Raw genomic sequence first — 13,218 nt, 5'->3', positions numbered from 1 at the left:
AATAGAATACTAGCTTTAAACATTTAAACATGCTTCCTTTACCCTACTGAAATCTTAGGACAAAGAAAACAATTCAAAATGTTGTCATACTCTAAAGCCTACTTCTAATCTGAACTTAGGCACTGCAGATCTCCATAAAATGTATCCAACTCCACCTTCATTGGAACAGCATATTATGGGATTTTCACCAATGAACATGAATAATAAGGAGTATGGCAGCATGGACACTACACTTGGAGGAACAGTACTTGAAGGGAATAGCTCTAGTGTGGGAGCTCAGTTCAGAATTGAAGTAGATGAGGGTTTCTGCAGCCCCAAACCTGCTGAAATAAAGGTAGGTAGTGCTGATAGTCCTGATATGTTTCTATTGATTATTCTTCCGTCTATTAGTTAATCCTGAATAGGATCGGTGGGAGACTTAAGTACAATTTGTAATTTGTCCCCTGTATTATACTGAGGGAGGCAACATATGTCTAGAAAGCAATATGTGATATTTTACAACGTAAACTTAAAAAAAGAGTAATATATAATTAGCCACTGGTAAATTAATGATAAAGTTTTGATAATTCATGGTTTGTTTTGTATTGGCATATCACTTGATGGGTGCGAATGATGTATGTGTAAATCTTAACTTCCACTTTTACAGCTTTATCTGGATTAAATATTAAAGAGCTACTGTTTGAACTTTTATTCAGTTCCATTTTTTAAGAAGCCTTTTCATTGCTGAAATCTTATTAATTTGCATGCTGATGCTTTACCATGTATAACTTCTAGGATTATTCTTATGTTTATAAACCTGAGAACTGCCAAGCCTTAGTGGGATGTTCCATGTTTGCACCACTGAAGACACTTCCCAGCCAGTGTCTCCCTCCCATCAAGCTGCCAGAAGAATGCATTTATCGCCAGAGTTGGACTGTGGGAAAGTTGGATTTACTTCCTCCAGGACCTGCCATGCCATTCATCAAAGATGGGTATGACTTATGCCACAAATGTTTGAGCTTTTTTACAGTTTTCAGTTATTTATACAATAAAGTACTCCTTAGTTTTATTTTTTATATACTCCTTAGTTTTATTTTTTTTATAAACTCGTAATGAGAAAAATTTATACAGACATTGTTTAGACAACTGACAGGAGTCTTTCAAACAATCTTTGATTAAACCTTACTACAAGAGAGTATCTCCTGAAATAGCTTCTTAACTGTGCGTACACTTTATTTGTTGTCTCATTTAAAGGTTTCTTGGGGGAAGCTTAATGGTGCAAGTCCAGTTTTAATAAGTAATGAAGACGGTAACGATCAAGATAAATGTAAACCTGGGACTTTTTTTTTGCAGTGGTGGTATAGGTACTGTAAGGGCTTAGTAGGTGGTGCTTCTGTTTCTTAAATTATTTTCTTAAATAGTAATAATCTCATCTGTACTGGGATTAGAAAAAAAAATTTCCTTTATTGGAAGCTATGTCTAGAATGATATTGCCTTGTAACAGTAGTACAGGAAGCATTTCTTTAATCTGTGTTTGGTAGTGATGGTTTTGCTGGCAGTTCTTGAAGAAAATATTTATTCCTCCTTCTCTTCTGCATTAGTAGCTTCTATAGACAGATTAGGCAACAAGGAGGCTGTGTATTTATTAATGTAGCATTGCTTTTGATTTTGTTGTAAATACTGATGTTGCTTCTATTAGGGTCATTCATAAGCAATGTGTTCCCAGGTCTCATCAGTCTTACTGATCTTTGGATATATTCAGCTGCATAGGAAAAAAAACGTTAAATATTTCCAGGTGATACTTGATGTATCTAGCTGAATCTGCTATTGGTAGAATCCATACATCCATGGAATTTGGAACTTACACTGTTCACATTTTTTTCCTGGAAACTTTGTGGAAAGGAAGATGGGAATGATTCTTTAACAGTACTGTCAATGGGAATCCTGCAAAGTCATTTAGAGCAAATGCTTTTGAAGTTCCTTAGGGAATGAAAATCTTTCCGTAGATTATGAAAGACTAGTTCAAAAAAGCAAATTTTAATTAGGAAGGCCCTTATTTAGCAATTTGAGATTTACGTGATGTATTGGTTTTGAAGTTTATTTAAATAATTTTCTTCTTCTTATGGCTCCTATCAGCGATGGAAGCACTATGGATCAAGAGTATGGCCCTGCATACACACCACAGACTCATACTCCGTTTGGGATGCCACCAAGTAGCGCACCACCCAGCAACAGTGGAGCTGGAATTCTCCCTTCTCCTTCCACCCCTCGTTTCCCAACTCCTAGAACACCAAGGACTCCTCGGACACCTCGTGGAGCTGGTGGACCGGCAAGTGCACAGGGTTCAGTCAAGTACGAGAACTCTGATTTATACTCACCAGCTTCCACACCATCAACATGTAGACCGCTTAATTCTGTTGAACCTGCAACTGTGCCTTCCATTCCAGAGGCACACAGTCTTTATGTGAATCTCATCCTTTCGGAGTCTGTAATGAATCTCTTCAAAGACTGTAACTTTGACAGCTGCTGCATATGTGTTTGCAATATGAACATCAAAGGTGCTGATGTTGGAGTTTACATTCCCGATCCAACGCAAGAGGCCCAGTATAGGTGTACCTGTGGTTTCAGTGCTGTTATGAATAGAAAATTTGGCAACAGTTCTGGACTGTTTCTTGAAGATGAATTGGATATTTTAGGACGTAATACAGAGTGTGGCAAGGAAGCAGAAAAACGCTTTGAAGCTCTCAGAGCTACTTCTGTTGAACATGGCAGTGGAGGACTGAAAGAACCTGAGAAACTGCCTGATGAGTTAATACTGTTGCTGCAAGATCAATGCACCAACTTGTTCTCACCATTTGGAGCAGCAGATCAAGATCCTATCCCCAAAGTCAGTGCAGTTAGCAACCTGGTACGTGTAGAAGAAAGGGATTGTTGCAATGACTGCTACTTAGCCTTGGAACATGGACGCCAGTTCATGGACAATATGTCAGGAGGAAAAGTTGATGAAGCACTTGTGAAAACGACTTGCTTGCACCACTGGTCAAAAAGAAATGGTAAATATTGAAAACAGCTTATTTGCTGCTCTTCTACATCTGGATTTTTATTTTTCTAAAATGTTTTTCCTTTCCAAATACTGGATGCTTAAAACTGTTTTCCCACCTGTGTGCTCGCATAACCTTCTACTTTAACAGTGTTCAAAATAATTCTTTTTACCTTCTGTGGTGGTACCGTACAGCAAGAAGAGTGTAGACCTTGACCACCATCGACTGTACAATTCTAACAGGTTGGAAGTGTAATGTAAGACCACGGTAACGGTTCGCGATGCTTTTCCTAGACTTATTCTTTTAAAGCAGCTTTTGGTGACTGCATCCACAGAGGTTCTGTGGAATGAGTGCACGTAGAAAGTGTAGGTGGTTCAAACGGTGACTGTACTGTGAAAGGCTACTGTGGTAGAATTCAACAAGATGTATGATTCAATTGGCTTCTGCCCCCTTCGTTAAGAGGGGGTGGTAGTTTAATAGGGTGTGTGGTAAATGTGCTTGATTCTGGCTTTCGCTGTGTGTTGGATCTGCCAGAGATTCTTGGAGTTTTCTTTCTAGGCCTTGACTAATGATTTACTGTCTCACGGTACACTCCTGCCTGCGTATATTTGCATATCTACCTCTTCTCTCAGTAGCAGTCTTTTCAAGTAGCAGCTATAGGTGGGTAAACAGTAAAGCATGGAACTTTGATAAGTTAACTGCAGTTAATAGTCATTAGTGAGGCTGAAGAAGATGAGCAAAGCGAGGCTTCTGTGTATTGATGGGGCTGTAAATTTAAAAGCCTAGGCTCTGGATAAATCAATGTTTACAGGTACACAGGAGAAGACTGGGTATTGCTGTGACCTTGATGCGTAGGATAAAAAGATGCGAAAATGCTTTTCAGAAGAAGGCAAAGAAACTATAGCCCTGACAAATTTTGTGTCAGTTTTTGATTCTTAAACACTGTGCATTAAATGGCATAGTGGTGGGAAGCTGATGAAATGGACTGCGAGTGTTTGAGGCTTCTCTTGACTTGTCTGAAGTGAGCACTGGGTGGCAGTCTGCCTAAACTTCCTTTATATGGAGGGGAGCACTCTGCAGTTTAAAACTTAAACAACTTGACTATTTTTTTGTGACTTAGACTAAGAAATAGAAATATTAAGATGTTAAGGCTTTTGCAGGAAGTAACTCTACAGATGAAAAATGTTTTTTTGTTGGTTTCTTTGTTTTTTAACTGGTTAGGAGGGGGAGGGGGAGAACTCTAAATCTGTGTGCTTAACTTTTTCTATCTCTGCCTTTGGATGGCCTGCATGAACGGCATGTACATTTTGGAAGAAGGTGACTTATTTAAAAGCAAGGTAGTTTAGGATCAGGGTTGTTTGTGGAAGGCTTTATTTTATCCTATTGTTGTGGCAGGCCTTGACAACTTTTTATCCTTTCAGTTTTGGATGTGAGCATGCAGTGTTCCCAGGACATCCTGCGCATGCTCCTCTCGCTCCAGCCAGTTCTTCAGGATGCAATTCAGAAGAAGCGAACAGTCCGATCTTGGGGTGTGCAAGGCCCTCTCACGTGGCAACAGTTTCACAAAATGGCTGGCAGAGGCTCTTACGGTAAACTTCTGTGTAGACTCTTGTCTGTTAATCTCTGCTTGATCTGGCCACCAAACCTCAGCGTCTGGATGCTGTTCAGCCTATTGGCATTCTAAACAGCATTTGGACGTTTCTTTAAAATAACGAGAGCCGTTAGGGGAGAATTCTTTTCTTTACAGAAGCAGAATATTCTAAAAACATTGAATGAGTCAAAAGTATCTGTGTTTAAAATTGACAATTGCACTGTTTATATACACCTGACGCTTATTGTAGTGAAGGACTGAATTTTCAAAAATGGATTTTGTGCTTAAATATAGAGCAATTACTAAATATTAGCTTTGAAATGCTTGAAAAAGTGTGCTTTATTGATCAGTAGCTTCAAAATTATGTTGAAGATTTGAGATCATGCAGTGTGTTGCGTGTATCATACATACTTGGAGTAGCCAACACATGATGCATGTTTACAGATAGAAGGTAAATTTTGTGCACTCAGCTTAAGGTTTAAACTCTGACTTCATTAGCATATGTGAGATTGTTTCATTTGCCAACATATGAAAGTCACCTTTCACCAGCAGGTATTTGTAGCTAATACTTAGAACATCCTAATTATATGTTTAAGATGCATATAAATGCATGTTCTTGAGAGTTTTCCTTCTGTGGTCATTCCTGTATCAGCTTAGACTATTTACATTTCTTCCCCCTCTTTTTTGATCACTGATTCCTTAGATTCTGTGGGGAAGGCTTCCTGGACGGTGAAGATCTGTTCCTGATTGTATAGTGGTAAACATAATAAACAACTGCGTAACTTCTTCTTTAGGCCCTGAAAAATTTCAGATGAGAATACTTAGCTGATTTTTTTTCTCAGAGCATTGGATTGTGCATGCATGCTTTTCATTTGTATTTGTTAAAAGGAGAACTATTCCATTTATAATCAGTGCTGCTTCCTCTTAGATGCTGGGAATGCTAGTGTTTCTTCTTTTCATGTTTTCTAGAAGCAGGTTGTTATTTTTAAGCTTCCTGCTTAATATATTGGAAAATCTATCTTGCTTTTCCAGGAACTGATGAGTCCCCAGAACCACTGCCAATCCCAACATTTTTGTTGGGATACGATTATGATTTTCTGGTGCTGTCTCCATTTGCGTTGCCGTATTGGGAGAGGCTGATGTTGGAACCTTATGGATCTCAGAGAGATGTTGCTTATGTTGTGGTGTGCCCTGAGAATGAGGCTCTGCTAAATGGAGCAAAAAGCTTCTTTAGGGATCTGACTGCAATATACGAGGTACATTATTTATGGCAGTTAGCAGTGAAATAGATTTTTGAAAAACTGTTTCTAATACGTACTCATAACTATTTATCAGGCTTGTCTCCAGTGATATAAGTGCTTGCTTGGAATGCTATATCAGCTGCTGGAAAGGATTTTAGGAATGGGTACTTGGAAGATAAGGGTTGTTCACACTGCTCATCATTGCTTTTAGTAGTACCTGTTTTGAGAGTCTGTCTGATAAAACGCCACTCAGTGGTAAAGCGGAGTATTACTACTTCAATTCTTTTAGCTTCTTAATGAATTAATTAAACGCACGTATTGCTTGGATTGTGATTAGGATTAGAGTGGTTGATCTATCCATCTGTTTTTCTTGCATTTAGGAAAACCTGAAAATCACTATACAGTGTTTCATACTTGTGTAGTTTTCTAGAATTAAAATGTTTCTTTGGAATGTCATGAGTCTCTCTCTCTCCATGCTCCTTTGATTGATGTTTTACTTTAACTCCTTACCTTGCATCTTATATTTTGCCTTTGCAGTCATGCAGACTGGGTCAGCATAGGCCTATCTGTAAATTACTGCCTGATGGAATCATGCGAGTTGGACCTACTGCTTCAAAGAAACTTTCTGAGAAGTTGGTCACAGAATGGTTCTCACAGACAGCTAATGCCAACAATGAAGCATTTTCCAAACTGAAATTATACGCCCAAGTTTGCAGATATGAACTAGGTATGGATTACTTTTTTTCAGTGCTTCTTACTTTGTATACTTGCCACCTGTTCCATTCCAGCAGAAGAGAAATGTTTGTATTTATTCATTGAGTCTTACTGTTTGTTGCAGTTTTCTGGTTTTAAGCTTGTGGAAAAAAGTAAACCAGATGAAACATATGTTTAGGTATGTGCTCATAATAAACAGTATCAAATGTACACTTTTTTTCTGGTTTTAGGTCCTTATCTTGCTTCTCAGCCTCTGGACAATTCTTTACTTTCCCAAACAAATCTGATCCCTCCCCCAAGCCAGCCAGCTTCAGCTCTGCCCCCAGTGACAGCTAATGCTGGAAATCCCAACACTCCATCGTCTGCTCCTGGAGCTCCCACCAGCAGTACTATGACAGCAACATCAACTAGTGCCATGTCTTCTGCAGCTACTACAGCTAATTCAACTTTGACGACCACTGCCACGTCATCCTCTTCTGCTAATATAGGCAGTGGGATACCAACAAACAAGCCTTCTTCATTTCCACCTTTTAGCAGTGTGAACAATACCACTTCTGCTTCCCTGCCTGCTCAGGCTGCAACAGTCCAAAATGGGCAAACAGGAGGACAGCAGCAACAGCCGACACTTCAAGCAGCAGGGATGTCTGCAGATACTACTTCAGCACCTGCACAGCCCCATCCAGAGGTTTCTGAAAGGTAATGGAACTGCATGGTCAGGCCCTCTTAGGTTAAAAAAGTAAACCAAAGCAAAACACAAACCCCTCAGCTCAACAAATGTGTGCATATTAATGCACTCTAGTTCCCTCAATAACAAACAATTTATTTTCTAATCACCAAGTTGCTTTTTAGGGAGAATGCAAGCTCATTCATGGTAGAGTTTAACTTTTTGACACACATCCTATCTGCAGTTCTAATTGTATCTCGGTGTTTGCTGTGGTACAAAAATAAACTTTTTTTCTTTTATCTCTCTAAAGAGAAAAAGTTCACCAAACTACCCACCTCTGTATTTTAAAGTGAGGTGGAAGGAGAAATAGGTATCTGGCATCATCTTGAAATTCTACTTTGTTATTGAAGTCATAGTTTCTCAGTAAGAAGTGCCTTTACTACTGATGTTGTAGGTGTTTTTGTTCCCCAGTTGAACCAATAGAACTATGTGCTGATGAGCATCTGTAATAAAGAAGGCTAAAGAAAAGACAAGTGATATTGAGTTGTTGACAAGCTAACAAACAAAATTGAAATAAAAATGCTATTTCTTACACCACAGTTAACTCAAAGGTCTTACAGATTAATGTTTGATTTGAGCGTAGTTTTAATGTAAGTAAAAATAAATAATTACAAAGCTCACCGTCTTGTAATGGGTTTCAAAATTTCATTTCCAGCACTATGGATCGAGATAAAGTTGGAGTCCCTACAGATGGAGATTCACACGCTATCACCTATCCACCTGCAATTGTAGTTTACATAGTTGATCCTTTTACGTATGAAAAAAAGGATGAGAACAGTAGCTCGTCTAGCTTGTGGACGCTTGGACTTCTGCGCTGCTTTTTAGAGATGGTTCAGGTTCTTCCTCCCAACATCAAGAATATAATTTCTGTGCAGGTGAGCCAACATTTATAGAAACATGCTGAACAAAGTACCTCCTTTGGTTTTAGCTGTATTTTGGAGGTGATAATTCCCTCAAGGTGAAAGTTTTGTTTGCTCTGTAAACATTGCTTAGAGTTCTGCAGCTGTTAAATTATTGGTTTTAGAGAAGTTTGGGTGTTACTAGTCAAAGCCAAATCCTGTGGTAGTTTCCGAACTCATCAGTCTTATCTCAGAGGAATGCACTGGCCCACTCAAGTAATGAGTGAAGTATGGGAAAACTGCTTTGTTCCATCACCAAAATCTGCTGCCAGCGTAACCATGCTGGGCTTCAGACCAGGACTTCTTTGTGATAAGTATCCAACTGTAATGCTATCAGCAGCAAAACTAATAATCAGAGGGCATCTTTCTGGAGGGCTCACTAAGGTTATCTTCTAACCAAATTATTTTCTTTTCTGAAGAAAAGATCAATGAGCATAATTACCTGAAGTCCCATATAGCTTTGGAAGAAGCTATAACACAAGATATCAAAGAACCAGAGAAATGACCGTAAACTGACATTCTGAAAGCAACATACCCAAATACTATCTCAAAAAAAGTAATAATGAAACACTAATTTTATTTCCCTGTGTATTTTGTTCTAGATTGTCCCATGTCAGTACCTTCTGCAGCCCGTGAAACATGAAGACCGGCAGATTTATACTCAACATTTAAAATCTTTGGCATTTTCAGCATTTACTCAGTGTCGGAGACCTCTTCCAACTTCCACCAATGTGAAAACGTTAACTGGCTTTGGTCCAGGTTTAGCCATGGAAACTGCTCTTAAGAGCCCTGATGTGAGTATTCTCAAGACTAATGTGATTCTGTAACTATGCGAATCAGAGAAACGTCTGTTTGTTTTATCAGCAGTGTCTTTCACATTAAATAACCAGAGTTAAGAATAATCGCTTCTTGAAAGTTCATTTTCTGTTCTGTCATCTTTATAGAGACCTGAGTGTATTCGACTCTACACCCCTCCTTTTATATTGGCTCCTGTAAAAGACAAGCAAACAGAACTAGGAGAAACTTTTGGAGAAGCTGGCCAGAAGTATAACGTACTCTTTGTAGGCTACTGTTTGTCTCATGATCAAAGATGGCTTCTTGCATCCTGTACAGATCTCTATGGAGAACAGCTAGAGACTTGCATAATTAATATTGATGTACCAAACAGGTAAGAACGAGTTCCTGATTTTTAGCATGTATATCCTCTTTATTTCCCCCAAAGAATTGTTTTATTTATTATAATGTAAGAATAACTCTGACTTATGTAGACTCACCATATTCCAAAATTAAAACAGATAATTTCAGTATTATGTGTATATTGTTTAAATTTCTAGAATGCTGTTTAGTTTCCTGAGAGCTTTTGTATGTGTTTTCCTGCTACACCCCCCCCTTCCGGTTTCTTGATGTCAGTGTTAGAATGTGATTGATTAAAAACAAACCAAGCTCCTTTTTTGAATTTGCAGTAGCAGTTAATGTGCTACAATATTAACGTTATTGTTTCCTGCTAATGTTCAGGTTACTACAAGCAAGTTCCAAAGGCAGCTAGAGAAACTTCTTGTCAATGGGTTCTAATTTTATCTTTTTTCTTAAATTCTAGAGCTCGCAGGAAAAAGGGCTCTGCCCGCAGACTTGGTCTTCAGAAACTCTGGGAATGGTGCTTAGGACTTGTACAGATGAGCTCTTTGCCTTGGAGAGTTGTAATAGGACGTTTAGGAAGAATAGGACATGGGGAATTGAAAGGTAACGTTAGCGTTTTAGAGTCTAAAATTCTATATGGAGTTTTAATTTTAAATAATATAGTGTCTGTCCTTGCTTCTAGAAGAAAACCTATATAACTTTAGAGTTCCTTTGTACACCTAACACATGTGAACTTTGTACCACACAGTGTTTTATGTAAAATATGTATTCTGCAGTAAACACTGTTCTTCTAGACAGACTTATGTTCTTTTTATCATCAGATTGGAGTTGTTTGCTGAGTCGCCGAAATCTTCAGTCCCTCAGTAAGAGACTAAAAGACATGTGCAGAATGTGTGGCATCTCTGCTGCAGACTCTCCCAGCATTCTCAGTGCTTGTTTGGTGGCAATGGAACCACAGGGGTCCTTCATCATAATGCCAGGTATTTGAGAAACTATATTTTGGAGAGGGAACTCACAGTTAATTCTTGCAAAACTAAGGAAACACAAAACTAAGGAAATGCTTGACTTGTCTTTCAAAGATTCTGTATCGACTGGCTCTGTATTTGGACGCAGCACCACTTTAAATATGCAGACATCTCAGCTGAATACCCCACAGGACACGTCGTGCACTCATATACTTGTGTTTCCCACATCTGCTTCTGTGCAAGTAGCATCGTCAACTTATACCACTGAAAACTTGGATCTGGCCTTCAACACAAACAATGGTTAGTAGATTGGATTTATTCTTACTTTAAAAACAAACCAAAACTCTCATCACTCCCCCTATAATAAGACTGTTTATTCTACTGAACTGCAGGATTTATGTGGAAAATCACTTGATTTCACAATGTGCTGTCATATCCCATAGGTAGGGAAATTGTAGAAATTGACTGTTCTTGTTCTTTTTCAAGATGGAGCAGATGGAATGGGGATCTTTGACTTGTTAGACACTGGAGATGATCTCGATCCTGATATTATAAATATACTTCCTGCATCCCCTACTGGATCCCCTGTACATTCTCCAGGGTCCCACTACCCCCATGGAGGTGATATGGGCAAGGTAAGAGTAAATAGTGTGTATATGGTTTCTGTTCATTTGTTTTCTTGCATCTGCTCATGTCCTCTGTAGAACGGAAGGTTCCTAGGAAATGTTTTGAATTAACTGGCTAGTGGATTGCCTGCAAAATTTGTGTAATGCCTGGATGTTTCAAAATGCGTTGTGATTTGAAAGCAACAGATAATTTCTGTTTTGTGCTCTCTAATATTAAACTGTTGCTTGTTTTGTAGGGTCAAGGTACAGATCGATTGCTTTCAACGGAATCTCATGATGAAGTAACAAATATACTGCAACAGCCATTGGCCCTCGGTTATTTTGTGTCAACTGCCAAAGCAGGTCCATTGCCTGACTGGTTTTGGTCAGCATGTCCTCAAGCACAAAATCAGTGTCCCTTGTTTCTTAAGGTACGGAAAGCTCGTCAGGCTGCACAGCCATCTTTGTGGGCAGTCTGTCACACAAACTATTGTGCAATGTGCAGGGATCTGAGTTGTGAGAACTGTTATGCTTAAAGAGTTGGTGCATAGCTTCTGGAATATGTCTGGTTTTGTTTCAAGAGAGGTTGGGTTTCAAATTTTTGAGCTTTAGCTTTTTATATTCACTTTTTCAAAAGGAAGAAAAATGATTAGTGGAAGGTAGCAAGTAGTCTGAAGGATTCTGCTTTTCTGACGGTTTCTTCAGAGTAGTCTGACACCTTTTTCTTACTTGCTGGCTCTGTGCTACAGTGTTTTGTAAGGATAGGTGTCCTGTTCTGTTTCTAGACAGACTTCTGGTTAATGTTTGACCCCTTTGGGGGACCGGTGGTGGAGGGAAGTAATGTAATAAAGTAATATCTCTTTACACTGTGGGGGGGGGAATCTGTTTAGCTTTTATGCTCTGTGCAGTGCATAGTTTTCCCATGCTGGCTGACTCCAAGTGATACTCATTGTCCCATCTGTCTGGATATTGTCTGATTTTTTATGGCACCATCAAGACCCACTTGTCACATTCAAGGCTATACATTAGTATACAGAGAAACTTTGTGTATTAATGTTATTCACTTTTGTCTTAACAAAGCCTAGTATTAAAGATGCTAATTTATCTAATGATACTGATATGTCATCTTTAGCCTTGTTTGGGTCCGGCTTAGCAGTTCTTCTTGGCCTAAGCACAGCTGTGGTTTTGCTATAAGGTGTGGTCTTATGGAAAGCAAGTGGACTTGTAAATACATGGACATATTAGAATGAGTCCAGAGGAAGGCCACAAAGATGATCAAAGGGCTGGAGCACCTCTCCTATGACGAGAAGCTGAGGGAGTTGGGGTTCTTCACCCTGCAGGAGAGAGGGCTCTGGGGAGACCTTATAGCAGCCTTCCAGTACCTAAAGGGGGCTACAGGAAAGCTGGGGAGGGACCCTGTGTCAGGAGTGATAGGATGAGGGGTAGTGGTTTTAAACTGAAAAAGGGTAGATTTAGATTAGATATTTGAAATAAGTTTACTCTGAGGGTGTTGAGGCACTGGAACAGGTTGCCCAGACAACTTGTGGATGCCCCATCCCTGGAAGGGTTTAAGGCCATTTTGGATGGGGCTTTGAGCAACCTGGTCTAGTGGAAGGTGGAATTAGATGACCTTTAAGGTCCCTTCCAACCCAAACCATTCTATGATTCTATAAAGGCTGTGTATTAATAGGAATCTTATGACGCTTGAGTTGTCTTTTTAATAATTACTTAATGTAGGCAAAGGCATCTTAAAACAACTTCTTAAAAGCACAATGCTAATAGCGTAATACAACTTAGGAGAGAGAAGTCCTGCACTTACTGACTGCATAAAGCTAAGATTTATTTTAGCTAGTGTGTCAGAGAACGGAAGGTGGTTGCAAGATGTGGGTCAGTGGTACAAAGGGAAGAAAGTAGTTTAATCAGACGCTAACTGCTAACATCTTTGTTCCTTTCTTAGGCCTCTTTGCACCTCCATGTGCCTTCAGTGCAATCAGACGAGCTACTCCACAGTAAACACTCCCATCCACTTGATTCTAATCAAACTTCTGATGTGCTCAGGTATTTATGATTGATCATTTGCAAAAATATCGTGCATTTCATCTTTAATATTGCTGCAATAGGTCTACATATTTGTTTTTCTTGCTGTTGCTTCTTTGTGCTGCTGATGTCCTTGGTACGTCACAAACACAATATAAACTGCTGTGCTTTAACTGATTAAAAGATGGCTTTACCACAGCACAGTGCAGTTAAATACAAAGATCACTAAGCCCTTCTTTAATTGAAGTTGATTACAACTGAAAATATTTGAAAAACAGTGAATTC

General features: G+C 39.1%; 1 protein-coding gene across 3 annotated transcripts in view; it reads left to right on the top strand.

The window, feature by feature from the left end:
• MED13 (mediator complex subunit 13) overlaps positions 1 to 13,218 on the top strand; it is a 59,222-nt gene that overhangs the window by 41,500 nt on the left and 4,504 nt on the right. For all 3 annotated transcript variants that reach the window (XM_080562995.1, XM_080562997.1, XM_080562996.1), the window contains 16 exons: positions 120 to 334; positions 775 to 971; positions 2,116 to 3,032; positions 4,442 to 4,609; positions 5,644 to 5,867; positions 6,390 to 6,579; positions 6,797 to 7,262; positions 7,946 to 8,165; positions 8,792 to 8,983; positions 9,134 to 9,357; positions 9,787 to 9,929; positions 10,148 to 10,306; positions 10,406 to 10,591; positions 10,778 to 10,926; positions 11,154 to 11,327; positions 12,854 to 12,954. In XM_080562995.1, coding sequence (XP_080419121.1) covers positions 120 to 334; positions 775 to 971; positions 2,116 to 3,032; positions 4,442 to 4,609; positions 5,644 to 5,867; positions 6,390 to 6,579; positions 6,797 to 7,262; positions 7,946 to 8,165; positions 8,792 to 8,983; positions 9,134 to 9,357; positions 9,787 to 9,929; positions 10,148 to 10,306; positions 10,406 to 10,591; positions 10,778 to 10,926; positions 11,154 to 11,327; positions 12,854 to 12,954 — 3,925 coding nt within the window. The remainder of the gene's footprint in view (positions 1 to 119; positions 335 to 774; positions 972 to 2,115; positions 3,033 to 4,441; positions 4,610 to 5,643; positions 5,868 to 6,389; positions 6,580 to 6,796; positions 7,263 to 7,945; positions 8,166 to 8,791; positions 8,984 to 9,133; positions 9,358 to 9,786; positions 9,930 to 10,147; positions 10,307 to 10,405; positions 10,592 to 10,777; positions 10,927 to 11,153; positions 11,328 to 12,853; positions 12,955 to 13,218) is intronic.

The sequence above is a fragment of the Anser brachyrhynchus genome, assembly GCF_964034855.1.
Source record: "Anser brachyrhynchus genome assembly, chromosome: 20".
In the NCBI taxonomy this organism is placed as follows: Eukaryota; Metazoa; Chordata; class Aves; order Anseriformes; family Anatidae; genus Anser; species Anser brachyrhynchus.
Note: the sequence above shows the minus strand (reverse complement) of the source record. Positions and strands in the feature narration are given on the sequence as shown.